The sequence below is a fragment of the Pholcus phalangioides genome, unplaced genomic scaffold (assembly GCF_987345545.1).
Source record: "Pholcus phalangioides strain wild (caught in Gottingen) unplaced genomic scaffold, Ppha-v1.0 ptg000004l_1, whole genome shotgun sequence".
NCBI classification, from domain to species: Eukaryota; Metazoa; Arthropoda; class Arachnida; order Araneae; family Pholcidae; genus Pholcus; species Pholcus phalangioides.
Genome location: NW_028301597.1, coordinates 24,723,740 through 24,747,385, shown reverse-complemented (window position 1 = coordinate 24,747,385; position 23,646 = coordinate 24,723,740). Strand labels below are relative to the sequence as shown.

Here is a 23,646-nt window from a genome sequence, read left to right as displayed (position 1 = left end):
TTTTGTAGGCGAGAAGTCCCCGGGTGTTTACATTACCCACTCCTGCAAAAAGTAGTGAATTTTGTATCTCTGTGGTCGTGTATGTGTAGATATCGGTATGTTTTTGTAAACAATTCTTTGATATGGGTTCAATTCAAATTGTCATTTCCCTTGGACATGAGTGACATGATAATAAAGACATGTTTTTGTTCATTAATATTTTCCCGTTCGAATAATTTTTGAAACGGTGCTTTCATCAATGTAATTGGTGCATGCTGTAATGTGTTGAGTTTTATATTGGAATAGCTTCGGTATAAGAGAGAGAGAGAGGCATGGCCCCCACATCCCGAAGAGGGGCCCCCAAGTTGGAATCTTTGCAGGGCCCCCGGTCATACTTTTCACGGGCCCCTTCTGTAGTTAATTTATAGCGTGAAAAAGCAAACAATGATGAGAACTGCCCAGGGCTAGAGCCCTGTCAGCCCCCCCCCACCTTTGTGGGGGCCATGGAGAGAGGGGCAATTTTCGGCGACAAACATATCCGACGACCCCATCAAAAGTCGCCAAGGCCGTTAGACACATTACCGAAAAAAATAAATCACCAGTATACAAAACAATAATGAAAACTATAAAAAATATCATGAAACAAGAGGAATGGAAACATAAGATCTGGATTATAAATATGATTTATGGGTCCGTTAATAAATGATATGAGACTATGGGACGCTATTGACGCTCAAGCATAGAAATGCTAAAACCAACAATTATAATAAAAATATCACTAAGACTAAACATCAAAACAACATAAGGTATCCACTCTTAAATAAACAACGGTCCTGCATGTTGTATAAATATATTCTATGTATTATAAATTAAAACCTGGACTCTCTTTCCGGGAATCCAGATTCTTTTAAATGTAATAAATAAGAAAAATAAAAAGGATACAGGGGCATCCTGAATGCAGAAAAGAATAAATATTGGAAAGTATTAAAGGTACAACCTGAGAGATATCTAATAATTAATTAATCCGAGCCACACACTGCATTAGATAATTTTCTCTTCCTTCCATATATATCATCTCCCAACGGTTTTTCGAAACATTCAGAACGCCGCGGCTATAAGGTGACAGTCATTTAGAAGAAAAAAGCGAGAAGACCATTTGAAAATTTCAAAAGACGTGCTACGAACACGAAAAAACAACAATCAGCGGCACCTTTTTTAACAGAAAAAACATTTTAGAACAACTGCAATGCAGAACACAGCGCGCTGGCAACTTATTGTCGGAAAAAAAGTCGCCAAGTTGGCGTGTCCCTTATACCGAAGCTGTTCCGAAAAGAGTGACACATAACTTGATTGATCCGAAGATGTCACTTTACGATATTACTACAAAGGTTTCTGCACCTGGCTGATGTGAAGCTAAATTTGGGGAAAAAAAATTCAACTGTTTTTCTTTAGGTAATCGAACCCACGTCCTCTCATTTGTTGGGTGCGCACACTGGACTATGAAGGCAACAAATCCTCTTTTTTTAGAGCTCGTGTGTTCTGAATGGGGCCGTACATGGACAGCCAGACCAAACTCAGGGCAAAACTCACATTTTGCTGACACTGCCACCAGATGGGAACTTATCTGAAGATGATGTCGTTCTACGCTATTAATATGAAGGTCTGTGACAGTTGGCTGATACGAAGCTGTCCATGTATTGCTCCGATCAGTGCCTACGAGCTTTAAGGAAAGAGGGTTTGTTGCCATTGTAGACCATTGGTTTAGGATACTCACCCAGCAAGTGAGAAGACGAGTGTTTAATTAATTTTTTTGCCTGGATCAATCACTTCACATCAGCCAGCTGTTGAAACCTTCACAACTTGATTGAGCCCTTCTATAAATTTTGTGAAAAAAACTTGAATATTCCCTTAATTCTCATGCATATACAATGCAACACATCCCTGCATGAATCCTTTTACGAGAGGACGCAACTTCTCCTTCCTATGTTTTTTTTTGTACCGCTGTCCCTAATTCTGATTCATCTATTCAGTCCCTTAATGATTGAAAGAAAAGAAAAATATATAGGATGTGCGTGCACGTGAATGTATTTTAATTCGTCTCTTTATTTTATATTTATGATTTTTACTTACTTTAATTAAGCATCTTTCCTGTCTTTTTAGCTCATTTTTATGTTGATAGAGAATAACTGAGAAAATGAGCACCAAAGAAGTTCCTCCTCCAGTTCAAAAGGAGACAAAACAAACTGAGACACCTGTTCTTATTCCTCCCCATCTAAAGAAAGACTTGACCAGTTTGGACGAAGTGGCGAACAACAAATCTGCTTATAAACAAACTATCACAAAATTGTTTGATAAGGCTGATGATCCATATTCTTATTTTTTAGACCTTATTTTTTATTCAAACACAGCTCATCACCATAAGATTTCCTTCCGTTCCTCTGCGATTCTCTCAGAGTTTGAATCTTGGCTAAAGTCTAATACTACAGCACCACAACCAAAAATGTGTCATAAGGTTTATGCCCTGTCTTATGGAATGCGGGTTAAAAATGGTAATTTCATATACAAAGTAAGCAGAATCCTAAAAATGGACAAGTCTGAACCAGAACTGAAAGAAATACTGGATTATTACTTGTCTGCAGGGCAGCTGAAACAAGTAAGTTCTTCAGTCCCGTGTAATTAAAAAGTCTTCCCACTGAACAGAGCAATCATACCTAACAGCATTTAAAAATTCATGCATGACACAAGAGGCGAAACTTAAACTTGTATTGAATAACCTTTATTAATTTGGACAAAGACTTTGAAGAGTTTATTGATATCACTGGGAAAAGTTACTTTGTTTAATCAATTTTTTTGGCCGACTTTTATTTCAAAAGTAATTGAATTCATTTTTTTTTCTCCCATTTATTCAGGTTTGTTATGCCATTGAAGCTTTGAAGATGCAGTATGACTATACGTTTGACGAAGTGAGATTAAATCAAGTGTCATTTATATAACTTAGGAGCTTATTTTCAAAAGGGAACATTTCCACTTTTGCTAAATTTACAGTAGAAGTAAAAAGTTTGTTTTCTCAGGAATCGACTGCTTTACAAAAGTGGAAAATAGCCCATGCATCTTCAACAAGTTACTCGTGAGCGCTAGTGTTACTTGAAGCACTCAGAGTGCTCGATGCTTGTGTCTGATTTCGTGCTCGTGAGCACTTGATCAACTTTCTAATTGAACATCCTTTACAAATTGCATTCAAGGATTGAAATCATTCTGATGTGTATCAAACTTGTCGTAAGGGTGCTCTTCTTGTGAGGTTAGGTACAGGCAGTGCTCGAGACAAGGAAAAAGGTTGAAGACCTCTGAAATACCCCAATAGGTAGCATGAAGGAATGGTAGAAGAATGCAGTCTTTTTCCTCGATTTTACAAACCTCTGATTTATGAACTAGTCTTCTGGTTCCAAATAATATACTGTTCCTTTACACATCTTTCCCTTTTACAGACTTTCGATTTTACGAACTATTTTTCATGCTGATATGGGTTCACTAAAACAGGCGTCACCTGTATTTAAATACTATGTGTCTTGATAAACATTCAAGAGAGTTGCCTACATTTGAATTTCGGAAAAGTTCTGTTTTTTTTAAAGAAAATTTGCAGCGATGTTACCTTTTGACTGAAATTTTAGCTGGTCAAGTCTGAAAAATTGGAAATTCCTACATCACCTGTTGATCCCAAAAGGTTTTACCTAGCCCAAGAAGGTACCCTTAATGTCCTCTCGTGAGTAACATAAACAATCATTCTACAGTGGAACCTCTTGTACACTCCCATTAGCGGACATTTCCACTGACAGACACAATTTCGAATTGCATGGACGGGGCTGAATGATACTTACTATCAATTAACAGACACTAAGTTTTACCTAGCCCAAAGGTTTTACCTAGCCCAAGAATTATTGTCCCCTTATTGTCCTCTTGTGAGTAACATAAACAATCATTCTATAGTGGAATCTCTTGTAATGTACACTCCCATTAGCGGACATTTCCACTGACAGACACAATTTTGAATTGCATGGACGGGGCTGAATGTATATCTTACTATCAATTAACAGACACTCCTTGTCAGTGGACAAAATTTTTGGCCCCATGGGTATCCATTATGGAGAGATGAAAAATACCAAAGAGTGAAAAGGTGGATATGTTCCCTTTTGATAGAAACGACTAACTTCACATTATAATTTCTACCAAAAATATTCCCGTTTGAATGAAATCCTGATTTCATAATCTAACAGAGCTCATCCCAAAGATTCATAAACTGTTATAAAGTACATTTTATAAAAATGGAAATGTTCCTTTTTAAAAATAAGCTCATATATTCATTGGAGTAAATTAATCCCATTATTATGAATAACTTTCTCACAGTTGGTGTGCATTATGTAAATTTTATAATAGAATGAAAATAAAAATTTTTTTTGAAGTATCTTCAACTAAATTTTTGGATGGGGGTGGATTAATTTGTTGTCATGTAAAAAAAATGCCAAAATTTTTATTTCAATGCTTATTTTTAGGTGTACTTCCCCCTTTTATTTCATGATATGAGACCACTCATCATTTCTTGTCTTCGAGACTGCAGAGATTTACAGCTTGAATTTGTGAAAAAACTGGATGATTTGTGCTCCGATAAAGAAAAACTGAACACATTCATTGCGTGAGTTTTTGTATTCAAGTTTTTCATTTTTATGATTTTCAATCTGAAATTGCAAAATTTTGTCTTTCATTGACAATTTTCAGCAATTCTTTCAAGGCCGCAAAACAATCAGTGAGCCTACTCACTGCGCATGATACTGAAGAATGCCAGAACTTTGCCACTGGACTTATCCTGTTGCTGAGATCTCTTCCAGCCCAGCTTCGTAGCAGAGCCCGGAAAATACTTGATACTAAGGCACAATCCTTTGTTTATGATCTACATGCTCAACCCATGGCCTGTGGGCCAAATGTAGCCTTCAGAGTCATCTGATGTGGCCCACAACCGCAAACCTAATTTCGTAAAAGTGAACTAGGCGGCACAATTACTAGATCACTCAAGCGGCCCACAGCATATTTACAGATCATGAAAGTGACCTACAGTGCTGTTCCAGGTCATTCAGATGGTCTGCGACACATTTTCAGACAAATGAAGTGGTCTGCACTCTCTGAAAGGTTGAACGCCCTTGGTTTATGAGGGGTTGTAACCCTTGGTCTTTTTTTTTACTGAAATTTATCTTTTCTATTATGAAAATGTGTTAGTCTTCATTGTCCATAAACACACAAGTGTGTTCAATAGGTAATAAACTAATTAACTTCATTCATGCTGTGCTTTTTCTAATGATGAAATGCTTTCTGTTTAATTAGTATTGCTACACAATGTAGTTATCAGTGCAATAAAATTAAATAAATTAATTGGTTAACTTATTGATTAATAATAACTTCAGGAATGTTTCAAAATATTAAAATTTTTGAATTTTAAAGTATTGGAGTCTATCATTGTTTATACATTTTTTTCAGATCTCTCAAGAGTCGTTTCAAAATCAAAAGTCAAAATCATCATGATTTGAAATGGGTGAAAAAAATTTTAGGACATTTTATTAATGAGTGGAATATTCCAGTCTGTGAGTCATTTTTATTTACCAGTGTTTTAAATTAATAAGTTTCCTACAATGATGCGATTAAAAAGGCGTGATTACCTGATTTTTTTGGAACTGATTTCTGAATCATTGGAATATGATTATCACTAGGCCTATATTGAAAATTTTGAGTGTGAAATTAAGATTTTAATAGACATTAAAAAAAAAATATTAAGAACAACATGAATTCTATGGCTTTTTGTATGGAAGCATGTAGAGTGTCTATAAATGTACATTGTGATGTGAATACACATCACAATGTACATTTCTCTCTAAAGCAAATACTGATATAATAAAAAATTATGTTCCAAAAATAGAAAGGAAAAGGTACTCCTTGATAAAAATTATCCTGAAGAAACAATTATTTTTCAAAATATCAAAAATGGGGAAAAGGGCAATGCCAAGTAAAAGGGGTTTTTGTATATTTTTGGGCCAAGCTAATTGTAAATAGACCAAGAAACTATTGGAAATGTTTATGCAGGTGCAGAATTATCTACTAAAATTCCAAAAATTAAATCTTGAAATTAAAATCAATATATGGACTAAGATTAAAATCCATTGGGATTAGCCGTTGATATTATTTGTGAAGATTTCATGTTTATGGATTGTAATGTTGATATGATAAAAAAAAAGAAGAAAAATTCAGTCTATTAGATATAATGAGCCAAGTGATGATTTCATATGGACCAAATGAATTTTTAGCAAGATCAGCATGTAACGATTACAGAAATATCATCATGCATAGAAAAAGTTTTAGGATTTACTATTTACTGACTGTAATACTCAGCGCTGCCTGTGTTTCCATCATATACTGGAAGCATTGAAGAGAAGACAAACTATTTCAAAGGAAATGCCCAATGCCATCTTAACACATGGGCCCACCCGGGAACCCCAAGAGTGGAGGGGCCTCATAAAAAAGAAATCTGATTAAAATTTACTGAAATTTACCAGCTAGGGCCTCAGAAGAACCACTTGGCCTGGGGGACCCATAATGCTCTTAAGATGGCCCTGAACATGCCTGAAACTCATTGTTTGAGAATCACGGTAAACAGCGTAAACATTCTAATAATCATTGTTGCCTGACAGTTCCCCCCCCCCCCCCCAATTCCAGGCATTTGCCCAGCTCTGACAAACTTTTAAAATAGTCTATTGCTCAATCCAGGTCCTGTTTGGTATATATGCAAAATTCTGCAACAATCTGTGTAAAATTCTAGATTTGTACAGAGAACATATACACAGACAGAAAATAAATTTTATGTATATAGATTAACAAGATGTACCTGATATGTTTTATTTGACTATGGGCATGCTGTGAACACCTTTTTTTTATTTTGACCAAATTGAATAATCTTGTATGGAAAATATTACCGATTATCTTTGGTAAATTGGGATTATGTTAAACCCCTGGGGATAGGTTGAAAACAATTTTTTTCATTTATAAGCTGTTGTGGACTTAACAATTAATAATGAGTAGGCCCAGTTTTCTAATTACACTAGCAGGATCTTTGAAAACTGAAATTATGTGGAAATTAATTCATTAAAGTTATCAATTCATTTATTTTGATATTTTGGGTAATATTGATTTTTACAAATTCTAATTTTTATCCTAGCTGAATGCAAAAATTTGGAGAGATCGAGGAGTTATGGTGCCATGAGTTATCTTCTATATAAACGATACACAGAAGTATGTACTAGAAATTTCATGATTGAATGCATATGTGTCTTCAGAACTTTATGCAAATCATTCCCGAAACTATGGTTTTACACATATTTGAATGAATGATGTGCATAAGAGGAAATTTTAAATTGAATGCTTGTTTTTCTACGATTATGTGTTTACTCTGATAGAAAAACTACCAAAAAAATTTAATTGAATGTGTAGCTATAATTTTTAACTGAAACCTTGGTAATTTTGTTGAACTCATGTTCTTAAAAGTATGTGTAGATAAAGTAAAATATTTGAAATGTATCAATGGTTTTTTCCTTTACATTTCCAGAGGTCTATGAATGATCAATCATTTCAAGAATTAATGATAGTAAGTATAATCTGTTTACAAATGAATGAATTTTAGTTTCAATGTTTGAAGAAATTTTGATTTTCTTTCATGAATTCCAACTACTGCTTAGTTTATCATTTCCAATGAAATTGCTAAAAAACTTATTTGCTGTATAATGTGCTATATCTAGTGTATTATTATTGAATACAATTTATTATAAAACACATACAAATTTATTGATTTTTTTTTTTTCACTGATTTTATCCAGACAACAGTCAAAGATGATGTAGAGATCCAAAAAGAAGTGCTCATAAATCTAGTTTGTCTTAATGAAAAACAGATGGCACTCAGTTTGGCCAGAAAGTTCAATATTCATACTGACAGCTGGCCTGGTGGGTTGATAGAATTTGCTAATGAGAAAATGATGAGGTGAAATATTTTAGTATTCTGATACTTGTGCACCTAAAAATGTTTTGCTGTAAAATCATTGCTATAATCATAGTGTTGGAGTTATTAGAAATTAATGTTAGTTTGTTTTTAGATAATTATTGCAATTTGGCTTCTCACGCAGTAGACATTGAGATGGGTTTCACATCTAATGTGTGAAAAGGGGGGATGCTCATCATTAAGGGATTCATCATTGATGGTTCAATAAGGGATGTTCATCATTTTCAATCCACGAAACATTGGAAGCTAGATTATCTGGGGAAATAGTAGGAAAATACTCCTGCCTCTTATGAGGATTCTTTGAAAAGTAACGTGTGAAAAAGTGAATTCACCCTTTTTTTGGAAAAATTCTATTTTATTCTTCAGCATAGTCTCCTTCAAGATCCACACACACTTTTCCCCAATGTTAAATTTAGATTTCTTTAATAAACAATTTTATGCCCTCAAAAACTTCTCTTTTCCCATTTTCAGAGTAGTTATTTACAGCTGCAATGGCTTTTTCATTTGATGGGGGAAAAACAATCTGCTAAACCAAATGTCCAAGTTTTGAAATAGGAGCAAGTCATATGGGGCCTAATCTGTAGAATTTGGCAGATGAGAGATTGATGTAAAGCCTATTTTATGTAATTTGTTCATGGGAATGATGTATGTATCTATGAAATGGGACATTGTCTTGGTAAAATAGGAATTTTTTTGTGTGCTCTAATCTTAACCGTTTCATTTACAAATATTCTTTCAAATTTCCTGGAAGTATGGCATGATTTTCTCCAATTATTGTCTGACCCATCTGGCAGTATTCTATGTAGACAATGCCTTGAGAATCCCCCCCCCCCAAAAAAAAAATAAAAAAAATGTGACCATCACTTTTCCAGCAAACAAAACAGTCTTTGCCCACTTTGGTGCTGTTTTACCACGCTCTATGCACTGCTTTGACTGTTGTTTTGACTTTGATGTATTTTGGTGGATTCATGTTTTACTTTAGGGTTATGTGCAGATATCGACAAATGTTCTTTTGAAATGTCTTGCATTTGCTTTTGATCAATCGTCAGTAATCTAGCACCTATCTTGCACAAAGCTTTTTCCTTTCCAATGTGGAGATATGAAGAATGTTGTCAACCTATTCTGTTGAGATGCTCATCAGCTATCTCATGTATCATCACTTTGTCACGCATCTTCACTACCGTTTAGGATGACTTACGCACTGCACTCACCATCTGTAAACTTGTTCTTTTTTTGTGTGTGTGACTTTGGAATCTTATCTATGACACTCGCTTTTGGCTCTTTTTTTGGTTTTTCAGAAATGGGAAATCGAACTATCATTGGACAGATTTATTGTTTCCACTGCTATGGCTTTATTTGAGGGCTTCTCTTCTACAAAGTTTTGCACAGATTCCCATGTTCTACACATCTCTTAATCTTGTTTCAAGTGAGAGACTTCTCATTTCACTCTGCATCTTGCTCAGATGAGATCATAATAAGCTCATACGTTAATCATAATAAGTGAGATCATAATAATCTCTTGCTGTTGCGTGCAATGGAGATCCATCAGTTCGTCTGTGGATATGACCATGTTACTCCACTAATTCTTGAATGTCGGGCTCAGGCACTCCAGTCTCATGGTCTTCCCCAAGGACACAATCTCTTCATAAATGGTGGCCCTTGTTCATGAGCTAGCTCCTCAAAGTCACCATAACTAATGCAATCATCCAACCGTTTTCGCCAAGCACATTTTAAAAAACGCTTTAAGCGCACATACCTGTGGTTACAATGAATTTAGTTTCATATCAAAACAGTCGGGTTCATAGGGAGGTTCATTTTTCAGTTAGGCACCCTGACTGAAGACTAGGAGAGAATATTACCCACAATTTCACAGTACATGCGTGGACGAAAGAGATGGAAAAAACCCTCAGCTCAGTTCTGATAACGTGAAATTAAATAAACAACGCAAAATTTTTGCTCATAATGCGAATCATCGCTCATTAATCGAATCAAAATTTTTGCTCGTAATGTGAATCATCGCTCAATAATCGTATCAAAATTTTTGCTCGTTATGCAAATTGCTTGTTAACCAAACTGCTCATTAACCAAAGTTCCACTGTATATCCAATGGCTATGGGTGAAATGGCCTTCTTCAGTGATGTCACAAGCTTCATGTGAAGTCCTTCTTCTATAGGCGGTGTTGTCTAAACTGGATGCCCAGGGCATACTTCTTCTTATGTGGATGTATGATCTGTTTAAGTCAGTTGGCCCAAAAATAAATGGTCTTTAACGATGGTGTAGAGTTTCCATGAACTTATTTCATTTCAGCTTTGATCTGGGCAGCTTTAAACCTTTTTTTTAGATATATGTTTTTTTCCATTGCAAATCACTTTTATCCATTTCCAGAATAATTGCTCAATCCAAACTTAGATCAATGCTAAAAGTAAGTTATAAAGCTCTTTGTGTTGAAACTTAAGAGTGATACTTATATCTCTAATAAGTGGAAAGCGATCATGCTGCTATCTCATAGAGATTTACCTTGCTTATCAAATGACCCTCATATAACCGAAAATCATGGTTGAGGAAATTTATCCATTTAATATCTTAATAACAATAGATCCTTTACATTCATTTCTTGAAATTTTGCATGCTATGCTATGTTGTATGAAATACATTATTATTTTTATTTTTAGTGACTCTGTCAGTGTCAAACCATCAGAAGAGACATGGGATGTTGAAATTCAGAATCTGCACCCCCCAGACTTCTACTTGTGTCTGAGACTGGATGAATCAGATATTCTGCTAGTAGATGACCTTCCAAAATTCAACTCCTGTATAGATATTTTGTCTAATGTAAGCGAAGTGTCATTTAACGGAACATAAACTGGTTTACTAGCATGTTATAACCTCAGAAATCCTTTATTTTTGTGTAGTTGCCATCTATCTTCCCCAAATAGAAGTACCACCAGAAAAAAAGGAAAATTTCTCACTAGCATGTATTATAAAGTGATAAATCTCAGAATATTCTAGAAATTTAAATGTTAATGAGCATTTGCTTCTTAAAGTTTTTTTTCCCTGATAAATATGATTTATAAAAGCAGTTTAAACAAAAATAAGTTTGGAGTATGACACCACCATGGCGTCATGAGGCCCCCCTAGTACAAGTCCTTCATGATGCCACCATGGCATCATTAGCAGTGAGCATGTTAATTATGAATTCATCGAGCACATTTATGTATTTTAACTTGTTTTCCCTCCTGTCAATTTTAGTGCTATGATGTTCTAGGCGTGGATGCAGAGTGGAGGCCATGTTTAGGATTGTCGAAAGAAATGTAATTATTTTTATTTGAATGTACTTGAGGCTTTGTTTATTAATTTAAAATATATATACACACACGTATATTGGTATGTTGAGATGTTCACTAAGATTTTGTTTTCTATTTCATTGATTTTTAGGCTTTCACTTCTTCAAATTGCTACATGGGATAATATTTACCTTATAGATGTACTCTCATTATTGAAATGCCTTTCCCTAAGCCATTGGAATAGATTAATGGAAGGGGTATTTTACAATCCAAATATACTGAAATTAGGTAATTTCAGTTTATCAGTGCTTTTGAATCTTGTGATTTTTTTCCCTCTTTAAAAGGTGATTTTGCAATGACCTAAAAAAATTTTATCTTTGATTTTAGCTTGTTAGTGATATTTAAAAAGTCATTCATATGTTTATTTTGTATGAAGGATATAATCCAGTTTACATATTTCAATACATTAATTATTTTAATAATTTTTAGGTTATGGTGTACAACGTGATTTATGTTTGCTGATTGAAAACTTTTCTCGTGAAGCAAAATCAAGGGATAGATTTGCCAGAGTTTTAGACTTTGTATCTTTTTGGGCAAAGGTATGACTAAATTGTAAAATATTTGTACATTTGTAGGCAGTTATAATAAATCAGATTGCTGACATGATTTGTTAAACTCCTAATTGGAAAAGAAAATTAATATATTTTTTCAATGAGTTTGTTTTCCCATATTCTTTAGTATTTTTATATTCTGGTTGTAGTTTATAATTTTTATTATTTTGCCTCATTTATAATGAAATCTCCTTAAGATGCACACAATAGTGAATTTTTTTAAATTTAACTCCAAAAGTTATTCTCACCTGAAATAACTCTTGATTATTTCTGATATTATATATATATATTTTTTTTAACCTGATTGTGCTGTGCATATTGTGGCAATAAAATGACAAGCTACATAAAATTCTGCTCGGTAGCCCAGGTTGATAAGATATAAAGTACCAAAGGATGTTTAGAAGTGTCGCGAGTTCAAACCCTGTTTGTCCTTGTCATAAAACTTTCCTGGCACAGGGGTGTAACAGCGACATGACCACAGAAAAAATTGCTACCGCAGGGAGTCCCCCAACCAGGGGTTAGGGCACCAACCTCTCGACGAGTATAAAAACAATCCTGCCATTCGGAATCGGCAATAAATTGTAGGTCCCGATCTAACTATCCCTTGTGTGCAGAAAATGACCGTGGTGCAACAAAAATGATCAAGTGGTACAAAATGGTACAAATGAATCAAATGATCAAAATGGTCATAAAATTATGTGATTATTTGAATTATTATTTGGTTTTTTTTATTCATGTTTGTCAGGCAAGATTTATGATTTTGTGAAGATGTATGAGTTTTATATTGTTTTATTATTATGCGTTGTAGTTGACTGATCATCATGCTGATGTGTTATCAAATCTTAAAACTGATTATTCGAAGAATGAAGGAAATATTGGTAACGAGATAGATAATAGAGGTTTAAGTGGTCTCTGCCAACAAGTTTTAGGCAAGCCTTTAAATAAAACGGAGCAGTTTTCTGACTGGGAGCAAAGACCTCTAAGAAAATCTCAATTGACTTATGCAGGTATGATTTAATGATTGAGAATTCATTTATTGAATGTGGGCAACACTCTTAGGTTCTTTTTTTAAACGATGTGAAATATCCATCTTGATTCGATAGGAAATTTTTAATTTGATTCAAAATTTTTAATTTCAGTTTTGTGTTGCGTTCCAAAGTATTAATACAGTGAAACTTTGATATAACGATACTCTGCAGATCAAGAAACATATAAAGTTGTAGATAGGGTTACCAGATTCAGAAACTGAGAAAAGAGGATGCTCGTGTGTGCACACTCTTGGGTGAAGAATTTTATGGACCATTATTTTCTGTATTTATGAACGGAAGAGGTAACACTCCCCTCCTCCCTCAAGGGTGTCTTGATAGCATCAGAGGTCCTCAGGCAAAGCAATTTTTCTAGGGCCCTTACCTACCCAATTGTCATACTCACTATCACCAGATCTCGTTTTCATGAACCATTTTTTCACTTGAAACTCCAGTGTCATGCCTATGCATTAAAGATAGCACTGTTCTCTCTCCCCACTCCAGTATACAGCTTTCGCTGTTGGTGAGCAAATGGTATTCTGAAAATGGATATTGCAGTTTTCTTCTTTCAGACTGTCTTTTTTATATCATCCTGGAGCAATCTGGGCCGGGGCTTTTGTGATGTTTGTTTTTTTCTCTTACCCAGGAAGAATGAGAAAAATCACAAAGGCTCTGGCTGAGTCATAGTTAGAATAGCATCCACCCTGCTTGGGGACAACTTACATTCTTGTATTAATACAAGAATGCAATTCTTTTGTAGTTTTTTCTGTCAAATTTCAGCGAGTGGTTAAAGTATGTAAACAGGAGAGGAAAAAATCCACACACATGCAAACACTCATGTCAATGAGGAGACATATATTTCAAAGTGTGAAAAAAAAATTTCCCCAGAAAAAAAGGGAAAAATGATTCCAGAAACCTGAAAAGGAAGACATAAGGGCAAATTTTTCAAAAGGTATGAGGACGCTTGAAATGACATCAAAAGGGAGGACGTCTAGTAACCTAGTTGTACAGAGAGGCAGCAGTTTAAGATTAGACTATACGCATTTCCAAACAATATTTGAAAAAATATATTTGTAGGGTGGGGAATTCACCATTATATCGAGTATCGTTGTAGCATGGTTTCACTGTGTTCTCAGAGATTACCCTTTATTTCTGTTATTTTGTTTGCAAGCATCTCACACAATATCATACATGTAAAGTTATCAGAAATATTTTGAGGGCTCAAAAATATGGAAAACCATAATAAACTAGTGTAAAACTGCAACTGATGTGGTTTTTCATTAAGAAAACTTTTTTCAAGTAGCAATTACACAGAATAAATGTTAAAATTACTTCATCTTACTTCATAACTATGTTAAGTGTTGTTATTAACTGTATCGATACATGACTCATAATGAATTATGCTCTGATTGTGTAGTAATAATTTTTATATTTTATTTTTCAGCTCTGGATGCTTTTTGTTTGCTTCAGGTATATGAGAAATTGTATCATGTATTTAGCGATGCTGGATTAAGTTTGGAGAAAGCGATAGAAAACTTTTTTTGTGAAAAAACCAAAAACCCAGAGTCAAAGAAAAAGAAAAGCATTGGCGAAAAAGTAAGTTTGCAGTAATTATATTTGGAAATTGTCTATAACCATTCAACTCTCAAAGATGGCTGAAGATGGCCCAGATAGGAAGTATGTTTTGAAGGCTTTTGTGAATGATTGAGAGAAATAGGTGAAAGCTCTCTCACATCAGAGGTGGGAACTGGAAAGATAGATCCAAGTCCCACAGAAGGTACACTTTGAGAAGAAATATCTGTGCCTTGAAGAGTTCATCAATTATTTAGTTATTATTTTGTAAAAGAAAGTCTGCTATTTTTAAATAAAATGTATTATCAACTGAGTGCCGCTGTGCCATTTTGTGGCATCATGCTGGACTCTGATTGTGAGGATTCAGGTTCGAATCCTGTTAGTGGCACAGTTGTGGTTGGCTGAAGGTTTCTGCAGTTTTTCAACTTTGAAGTGCGAATGGGAGCTGGTCTCCCATTTAAAAAAGTCTCCACAGAGAGAGAGAGAAAGAGAGCAGACAGACCTTCAACATGATGCTTACATAACATGAAAATCCAAGCATTTACCATCTTCACTTCAAAATGTGGGAAAAGAATGGAAGCACCAGCAAGAACACAAACTAAGCACAACTCAGACAACATAAATACGTTAGGGACACACATTCTGGCAAGTACCAATTTGTTAGAAATTCCGCAAAAGAATGTTTTATGAGGTGCATGTATGGTTAAGCAGCAGCAGTATATATCAACTACTACTACTAAACCACACATATATCTCGTCCACATTCCTCTGCGGAACCTCTAACGAATTGGTACATGCGGGAATGTGTGTGTACGTGTAGTGAAACCTGACATGAAGTTTTGCTTCTGTGTAATGCTTGTTATGTGTAGTGCTGCCATCTGCCACCAGTTTTTCTAACTATGAGTGAACTGTAATGATTGAATAATTAATCGTTGTAGGCCTGTTGCTCTCTGTGGTGAGACTTTTCAATGGGGAGATCGGCTCGCATTAGTATATATCAACTGCATACTGTAGTCTGTTATTTGAAATTCATATTTGTTATTAATATTTACATTATAAAGGCAAAGTATTCAGGCAAGTTTTTATTAGTTGTTGAAAAATGTTCCAAACATAAAAAAAATCTTTTATTGCATTTGTAACTAAGCATTTTGAACATTTCAAATGCATATAGTGCATTTAAGTATTGAGCCATTTGAAAAAATTTTGAGTATATCTATGCTTAACGATGTGTGAATTCCTTTTTATTATAATTTTTCTTGAATAATATATTTCTTTTCTGCGTTGAAGCAAATAATGAAACAACAGATGAAAAGGGGAGAAAAGTACCAGGCTCCATTGCCTATTTCCAAGTTTAGAGTGGTTGCAGATTGTTGTTTTTCTGGGTTGGGAAAACATCTACGCATCCGTGGAGCTGATGTTGTAATCACTAAAGATGGCAGTGATGCTCTTGAGGCAGTTAAAGTGAGTGAAAATATTTTATTTGCTATGAACTTAGTGTTGACATTTGTAGTTGATCGTTCAGATATAACATAACCCAATTATATCAGGACATTAATGGGAGCTTCATTTTAACAAACAACTTACTATTGATTTCCTTTAGACATACACGAGTCATTTTGTCAATCTGTTTCATTTTAAACTGATAAGACCAGTTTCTTTCCATAAAATATTTTTTAAAACCACTAAATACAAAATAAGTTGTATAGTAATGTGAAAAATTAAGATTTCTGTTCTGTGGGTTAAAAAAAAATAATCCACCCGCTCCAACTTTAACCTGTCTAGTGTAGCCAATGTTTTTAAACTAAGAAGATTTCCATGGTTAAAGGCCAGTACCCAGAGATTTGCCATCTGCTAAATCATAACCTCGAAAATTTTGAAATTTATTGATTTTAGGGGTGAAACTTGATCATCTTTGGCTGTAGCAGCTGCTAGAAAAAAGACGATCACATGAGATTTTAGCAACAATCTCCTCTCACGTGTTTCACTTGTAACTAATGGGAAAAGTTAGACTATTCTCACAGTTTATCAGAGGACTGTAATTCCTCTTTAAAAGAGATAAGCAGTGATAAATATCTTAAGATTTGCACATAAATGCCTTTCATTTCTCTAATGCAAGAAATTTGTAATTCAAGATAGAGCAAGTTCCTTGAAGGAAAAAAAAAGACATTTATTGACATTGTCAAATTTTATAGTTAATACTTTGTTTTATTTTTTAGGTGGCTCAGAGAGAGGAAAGGTGCATAATTACAAACACCAAGCGATATGAAAAGGTATGAGAAATTTATAACTATACTACAATTGATTTATTGTAATTTATTTTTTAGTGTTTGAGCAGGAACTTGTTTGCTTGAAACGTTTTTCTTTTAATATTTGGAACAATATACTTGTTATATTATTGAACAATATACTTGTTATATTATTGAACAATATACTTACTTCAATATTAATTGAACAATATACTTACTTCAATATTAATTGAACAATATACTTACTTCAATATTAATTGAACAATATACTTACTTCAATATTAATTGAACAATATACTTACTTCAATATTAATTGAACAAATACTTGTTCAATTTGATTAATTTTCTTTTTTTTTCTCTCAGATGAAAGGCTACATGCCTGAGGGCATGGTTTATTGTGCTCCGTGTAATGTACCATTGTCACAACAGTCATCATTTGTGTGCAGATATTTTAACATTGTCTGCAGTGAAGATGATGTATTCTCCAGATGCACAGTAAGTGAATTATAGTCTTGGAATAAATACTATTTCTGTCCAGAATATTACTACTTACAAAGTTTAAAATTTGATTATTGGTAATAAAATTTCCAAGATTTTAGGTAATTGATAGTCAATAGTTTTTAAATACAGTCATGTCTCATATCACGTATGTCAGGAGGCGAAAAAAAAAATTTAAAACACAGAAAGCACGATATAACTGACCTATTTGTCCTTTTTGTTCTTATGTTAATTTAGTTTACAATGATATTTTTTTCAATAAAGAAAGAGTCCACAAACCAAGATTTCAAGTCCCTTCAATGAAATTAATAGTTCATTGAAATAACAATGATAGATCCCTATCAATAAAACAAATTAAGTTTTTGAAGCCATTTTTTTTATAGTACAGTGGAACTTTGGTTTACGTGTTTCAGTTTACAAGTGTTTCGATATAAGAGCAAAAAGTTTGACTCTACATGTGCAGTGATTAGCATTACTAGGAAAAATTTTGTTTACATGATCACAATTGAACTAATGTTTCTTTGCTTTTGCCCACACACATATTGTGGGATTGTGTTTAATCTCCAGTAAAATGAACACATTTTACTCTCAGAGGTTTGGAAGAGCCATTTCCACATCATGCAATGCCTTAACATCAGGGGCATTGGATGTATTTTCAACCTGTGGGTGCTCACACAGGCAAACACTGGGTCAGGATCCCTTTCCCTCTTGAAGGATATCCAAAATTGAAAACCTGTTTGTAAAAAAATAAATAGTGAAAAAACCCATAAATATATTTCTGTGGAAATACTGTATATTATTGGTGGGGCGGGCCTCAAGACAAAATTTTCACCCATGCAACCCCCTGCATTCCCCCCTGATCACCCCTGGCTCTAATACTACTGGTCAACATCATCCATAAATCCTGGGATGGGATCACCAAGACAACCCTCAATTCTGTTTTGGAGAAAACTGTGCGCTGATTACATTATTGAATGTGTCTGAAGGGTTAGCTCATGAACAGGATCCATCAGTTGCAAAAGAGGTAGTGTCCACTGGGAAGATTATGGAGTTAGAGATGAAGGAAGATGACATTCAAGAACCAGTGGAGGAACATGGCCAAAGCTTACCATAGACAAAATAATGAATCTCCATTACAAGCAACAGTAGGAGCTTATGGATTGAATTTCATATGAGATTTAAGGGAGACAGAAATGAGATCAAAGAGATGTTTAAAATTAAGCAGTGTAAAGTTCTATAGAAAAAGAACCAAATAAAGATGTAGCAATGCATCTGTCCAACAACAATACAATTTGCCATTTCTGTGAAACCCTGAAAAGATGGCAAGCGCTGTTATAATGATTCCTTTTTTGAAGTCACAAAAGAAGAAGGTAACAGTGAATTCTGCAAGACATCCTAAACAATAGTCGTCTTCTTCGTTTAGAGTAGGTAAATTTGTAAAATTATTGTGTTTTGCAGGTTTACTTTATGGTGTTACGTTATTTATTAAATGCCATTTTTATTTGTAATTTTTATTTGAATGAATAATTGGGGGACAAATCATCCAAGTTTACATAGTAGTTGATTCCGCTTATAACGTTTTTCTGAAAACTATCATGAAAAAATGCTTTAAATGGGAAATATAGATGAGTATTAGTGGTAGTTGGGACTATGAAAATAAGTCGTACCAAGTGGGAAAACATTCTAAGTGGGGAACATTATAAGCGGAATCCACTGTATTTCCTATGAGGAAGTTCAATTCAATCTATGAGTGATTTGGATTACAAACAACAAAATTACAACTTTTGTTCATGGAAAAAATTACTCTTGTAAGCCACTTTACCAAAGTGCATGCTGCATAAAGACACTCAAGATTTATCAAAAATTAATATGCACATTTGCACTAGAAGAAGAACTGTTTGTAATATTCTGAATATGGCAAATGATATTTAAAGTTTAAAATGTGATTTTTTTTTTCTCTTTTTTTTTTTTAGCTGTGCAATTGTGATCATTATTTGAAAGTGAAGTCAAGTGATTTGGAGCTCTTGTGGAAAATAAAGTGCACTTCCCTTTCTGTGTCACCCCTGCATGTAACCGAAGAAACCACACAGCTGGAACCATTTGTGATATGTGATGGTGGTTTCCTAACTGAAAATAGTATCATGCACACAGGTGTAAGTGTTGATATGAGTGGTCTGTCAGAAGTGATTCTCATGAACAATGAACTTTTTTACGTGTGCTCACAGTGTGGGAAGCTGTACTGGGAAGGGAGCCATCACAAGCGGACTAAAGAGGCTGTTGCAAAATGGATCTCTGATAATGTAAGCTTTTTATACTTCTCATGCCATAAAAAGTTAAAAACGGAAAATTTCAAACTTCCAGAAAGGTTTTTTATTTGTGGCTTATCTTGTTGATTATGACTGAAAGTTTATTAGGATTCATTAGAATCTATTGTGGCTGAGATTTTTTTTTCTCATTGCACAAATATTCTTGCACATTTGATAATTAAACATGTTAATGGAACTTAAAATGTTTGTCATCTTGCTAAGCCTTTTAAATTCTTCTAAAATAATTACTTTTCAATGAAAAATTTTACTAAATTTTTTTCAACTAATTACAGTCAACCTCTCTTAATGGTCACACCTCAGATGCAGTCACTCCTTTTTTACGACCAAATAATAATTTGCCTTCATATAATAAAAAGTATTCAAGGATGATGTCACTCTCTGCTATCCATACAAAGTGTTTTAAGAGCTGGCTGATGCCAGCTCTGGCTGATGCCAGCTCTTAATGGAAGATGATTTTGGAAAGAGAAAATTCAATTGCCCCTGTGGGGAATCAAACCCATGTCCTTTCACTTTCAGGATGAACACCCTATACTAGTAGACAACAGAGGCAATGAATATCTCCATCTTTCCTTGCTCTTGTGCACTGAATGGGACCGTACAGGGATAGTTGGACCTAACTCAGGCCAAAGCTCACAATTGCTGACAATGCCACCAGATGGCGACTTATCCGAGGATGATGTCACTCTCAGCTATCCATACAAAAAACCTTTGTATGAAAAGACACAAAGGGGGGGGGGGGGCAAAGAACATTTAAAGAGAAAAAAACGAGAAATTAGTCTTAAATTTTATGGTGCAGTCGAGAGTAAACAACAAATGGTTGACATTTTCTTTTAAGCAGATTTAAAACCAGTCAGGTGTCCGATTTCTCTAATTTTTAAACTTATTTGTACTTTGATTTTTTTATATTCCATTGCTTACCTATATACACTCATCTTTACATTTAAACACTAAAAAAAAATCACCAAAAACCAGATTTCATAGTGAAAATCAATTTCCGGTCAAAATGACTGGTATCAGTCCTCCAATTTCTCTCTCTCTTTTTTTTCCAATTTCTCCTTTTTCCCTTTTTTGAAAAGTTTGAAGCTTTGAATGAATTTTCCTGATTAAAATTTTTTTATGAATACATTTATACTGACTTACTTATGTTTTTAACTATTATTTAAAATCATCAACAAAAAAAAAATGATGGTAACTGAAATTACTAATTAGTTTTCAAAAATTGAAGTAATTAAATTAAAAATTGTCGTGATGCTGTATGCCGTCATAACCACCTGATTGGTTAAAATTGTAACAAGTAAAAAAAAATTGATTCTTTAAAATAAATCGTTATATTCCTTTTCATATCATTAAATTTGGTTGTCAATATCGTGGAAATAAAAATTGCTCAATCACCAGTTTTTTTAACACTATAAGGACCAATATTTGGTTCTACCTAGAAGGACTGATACTGGTCATTTTGACCGGAGGTTAATTTTCACTATGAAATCTCGATTTTCGTGAGTTTTTTGTAATGTTTAAATGTAAAAATTAGCGTATATAGGTAAGCAATAGAATATAAAAAAAATCAGAGTAGTCCAAATAAATTTTGTAATTTTATTTTTAACTTTTTTGCTCCAGCTGCACACATATGTGTACCTATTTTTTTAACAGTTTTTCAATGGTTTTAAATAGTTTTTAATCATAATTTTTTTCAAGTCAAGACTTGAAGTATCTGTTAGGGTACATAAAACTAGTTAATTAAATAATTAAGTTGATTAATTCATTTCCCCTTCCCTTTTTTTTTTCTTTTTAAGGGCCATTTTGATATTTTAAAATGAACACAAATGAATAGAAAAAAAATCTTGATGGTCAGTTCTGGCTCAGGTTCGAAGAGGCTAATACCTACTCAGAAGTTTCTTGTTGCATAACTGATAAAAAAAAAACATTTACATTCTAAACAATTGCAATTGTATTCACACATCTAACTTTCTACACATTTCAATACCTTTGTCACATTAGAAAGATATTTTACACAAATTTATTGCTTGTTTTGTTATTGCATAGCAGGACCTAATGTCGCTTTTTTCTGGCACAGTAGCTCTTGTTTTTGTTATTAGCAAAATTTTTTTTATCCCTGAAAAGCTTTTGATTCCTGGTTTCTAAGCTTTTTAGCTAATTTCATCAAGAATGTTGATTAATTTTTCCATTTTTTTTACTAATCAACCAAGCATTTCTTGAGGTTACGTTGAATGTTTTTGAAAACACACACTGGAAAATGAATGATATGCACATGGAATGCTCTTGAGACATCTGATCAACACTATACATTGCTTTGTTGCAAAACTCGATGGTTTCAAAACTTTTTTCTCACTTCGAGCATATACATTTTAACATTTCCATGTTAATATGCATTGAACCTAGTAAAAGAATATTTTCCTTTTTCTTTCCCAGAAAACACAAAAACAAAACGTCTTTATCATCTTAAACGTCTTTTACACATATATGTAGAGGGAAAAACATTCCCGATGAATTTCATGTGAAATTTTTTTTAAATCTTTTCTTATTATACCTGGTAAGGTACTATTATTATTATAATTCAGTATTATTCTTCAGTATATTTTAGCAAGTATTAATGAAGAAAAACAGTCATCACATGCTCAAATTTCTATTAGCTTTCAGATAAGATTCAATGATTTGAATTCCTATATTTTTGGCCATATTAGTATTGTTATTTTATAATTAGTTTATCATTATGGATGCTTTCAATCATCCGAAGTGAGCATATCTATATTAGAGGAAATCTTCGATAAAATATTTACTGCACATGGGGCTATGAAAGTGCTTATAATGTTACCGGTCAAATTGACTGGTCCTTCTAATGTTGATATTCATATGATAAATTGTATAATTACAAATTTAATTTCAATCACTTAAAATTTATAATAATTTTATTTCAATTAAAAACATCTGTTTTATTTTTAATTGCAATCATTTTTAAGAAAATTGATATTTGGCTAAATCACTATTCATCTTATCTCTAAGTGTATTATTTACTACCAAAATTTTTTGAAGTGCTATAAATCTAATAAATGTTGCTACAAAAATGGAATTTTTTCTGCTGTATGAAAATCATTTTTCCTGCTACAAAAATTGTTTTTCATTTCCTATCCCTGGTCATGCTATTTCATCTAATATTTTTTGTATAAATAAGAAAGAAATTTTTTGTGACAAAATCTGTGAGAAGCTGCATCTGCAGTGTTGTATTACCCATTCACTGAAGCAACTAACTATAATTATAGTTCTTTTTTTTATTCGCTCTAAATCTAGTATTTTATCATTATTTTCAATTTAGTATTCAAGTCAAGAAAGTGAAGAACATATTCCAGCAATTGAACCAAGTGTAAAAAGCCCTGTTGATGCCAAATTATCTCCAGCAGATTCATGCTCAAACCAAAATCCAGAGAAAAATTCACATCCAAGAACACCATCATCAAAGCCACTCCCAACTGATCATAAAGTGACAATGCTTTGTGCAGAAGAATTCTCAGATGACAATGATGATTATGACATGGTTTATAGTTGGTAGCAATTTTCATGGAAAGGAGTTCGCTAAACAAGAGTTTTTGTAAATAAATGTATCTGTAATTGGTATTTTTGTTTTGAGGATGGATTCAAATTAGAGTATTTCAACGTGTATAAGAAACTCCTTTTTGCCTAAAATGGGGTCCCAAAAATAGGAGGGGTTTCTTATACATGGACAGCATTCTAGATATACCCTTTCAACTTTTTTCCAAGTTTCAAGTCCAAAAAATTAAGGGGTTCCTTATACACGAGGGTTTCTTGTACACAATAAAATATGATATGTTTACATGTGTTTAAATTTTAACTTTTTTAATTTAAGATATGCAGGGTGGATGAGAAGTCCTGGACACATTTTGAAAAAACAAATCAACCAATTGAATGACTTAAACCAAGCGGCATTAAATCAAAACTGAGAAAAAGCTATTTAAAGTTATCAGTTATCTCTTCAGTTTGGTAG

The 23,646-nt window shown here is 33.5% G+C and overlaps 1 protein-coding gene across 3 annotated transcripts; it reads left to right on the top strand.

Moving 5' to 3' along the window:
• Positions 1-38: 38 nt before the first annotated feature.
• On the top strand, positions 39-23,473 carry LOC149086962 (exonuclease mut-7 homolog). 3 transcript variants are annotated; one of them, XM_089231167.1, is made up of 19 exons: positions 39-95; positions 2,140-2,632; positions 2,889-2,942; positions 4,527-4,666; positions 5,503-5,606; positions 7,232-7,305; positions 7,619-7,657; positions 7,887-8,047; positions 10,738-10,897; positions 11,315-11,376; positions 11,501-11,637; positions 11,839-11,948; positions 12,769-12,967; positions 14,430-14,581; positions 15,845-16,018; positions 16,774-16,827; positions 17,167-17,298; positions 19,275-19,601; positions 22,960-23,473. In XM_089231167.1, the coding sequence occupies exons 2-19, from the start codon at positions 2,174-2,176 to the stop codon at positions 23,191-23,193; spliced, it is 2,772 nt and encodes a 923-aa protein (XP_089087293.1). In that variant the 5' UTR covers positions 39-95; positions 2,140-2,173; the 3' UTR covers positions 23,194-23,473. The 3 variants fall into 3 exon arrangements, with proteins under 3 accessions (XP_089087293.1, XP_089087294.1, XP_089087295.1); XM_089231168.1 differs by lacking the exon at positions 39-95 and adding an exon at positions 98-785; XM_089231169.1 differs by lacking the exon at positions 39-95 and adding an exon at positions 204-226.
• Positions 23,474-23,646: the final 173 nt, after the last annotated feature.

What these genes read in the sequence shown, in the direction of transcription:
- LOC149086962 (XM_089231167.1), top strand. Translation starts at nt 2,174, where the DNA reads ATGAGCACCAAAGAAGTTCCTCCTCCAGTTCAAAAGGAGACAAAACAA. An exon ending in CATTTCAAGAATTAATGATA is followed by an intron (nt 7,658 to 7,886) that starts GTAAGTATAATC and finishes GATTTTATCCAG; the next exon opens with ACAACAGTCAAAGATGATGT. An exon ending in ATCTCAATTGACTTATGCAG is followed by an intron (nt 12,968 to 14,429) that starts GTATGATTTAAT and finishes TTTATTTTTCAG; the next exon opens with CTCTGGATGCTTTTTGTTTG.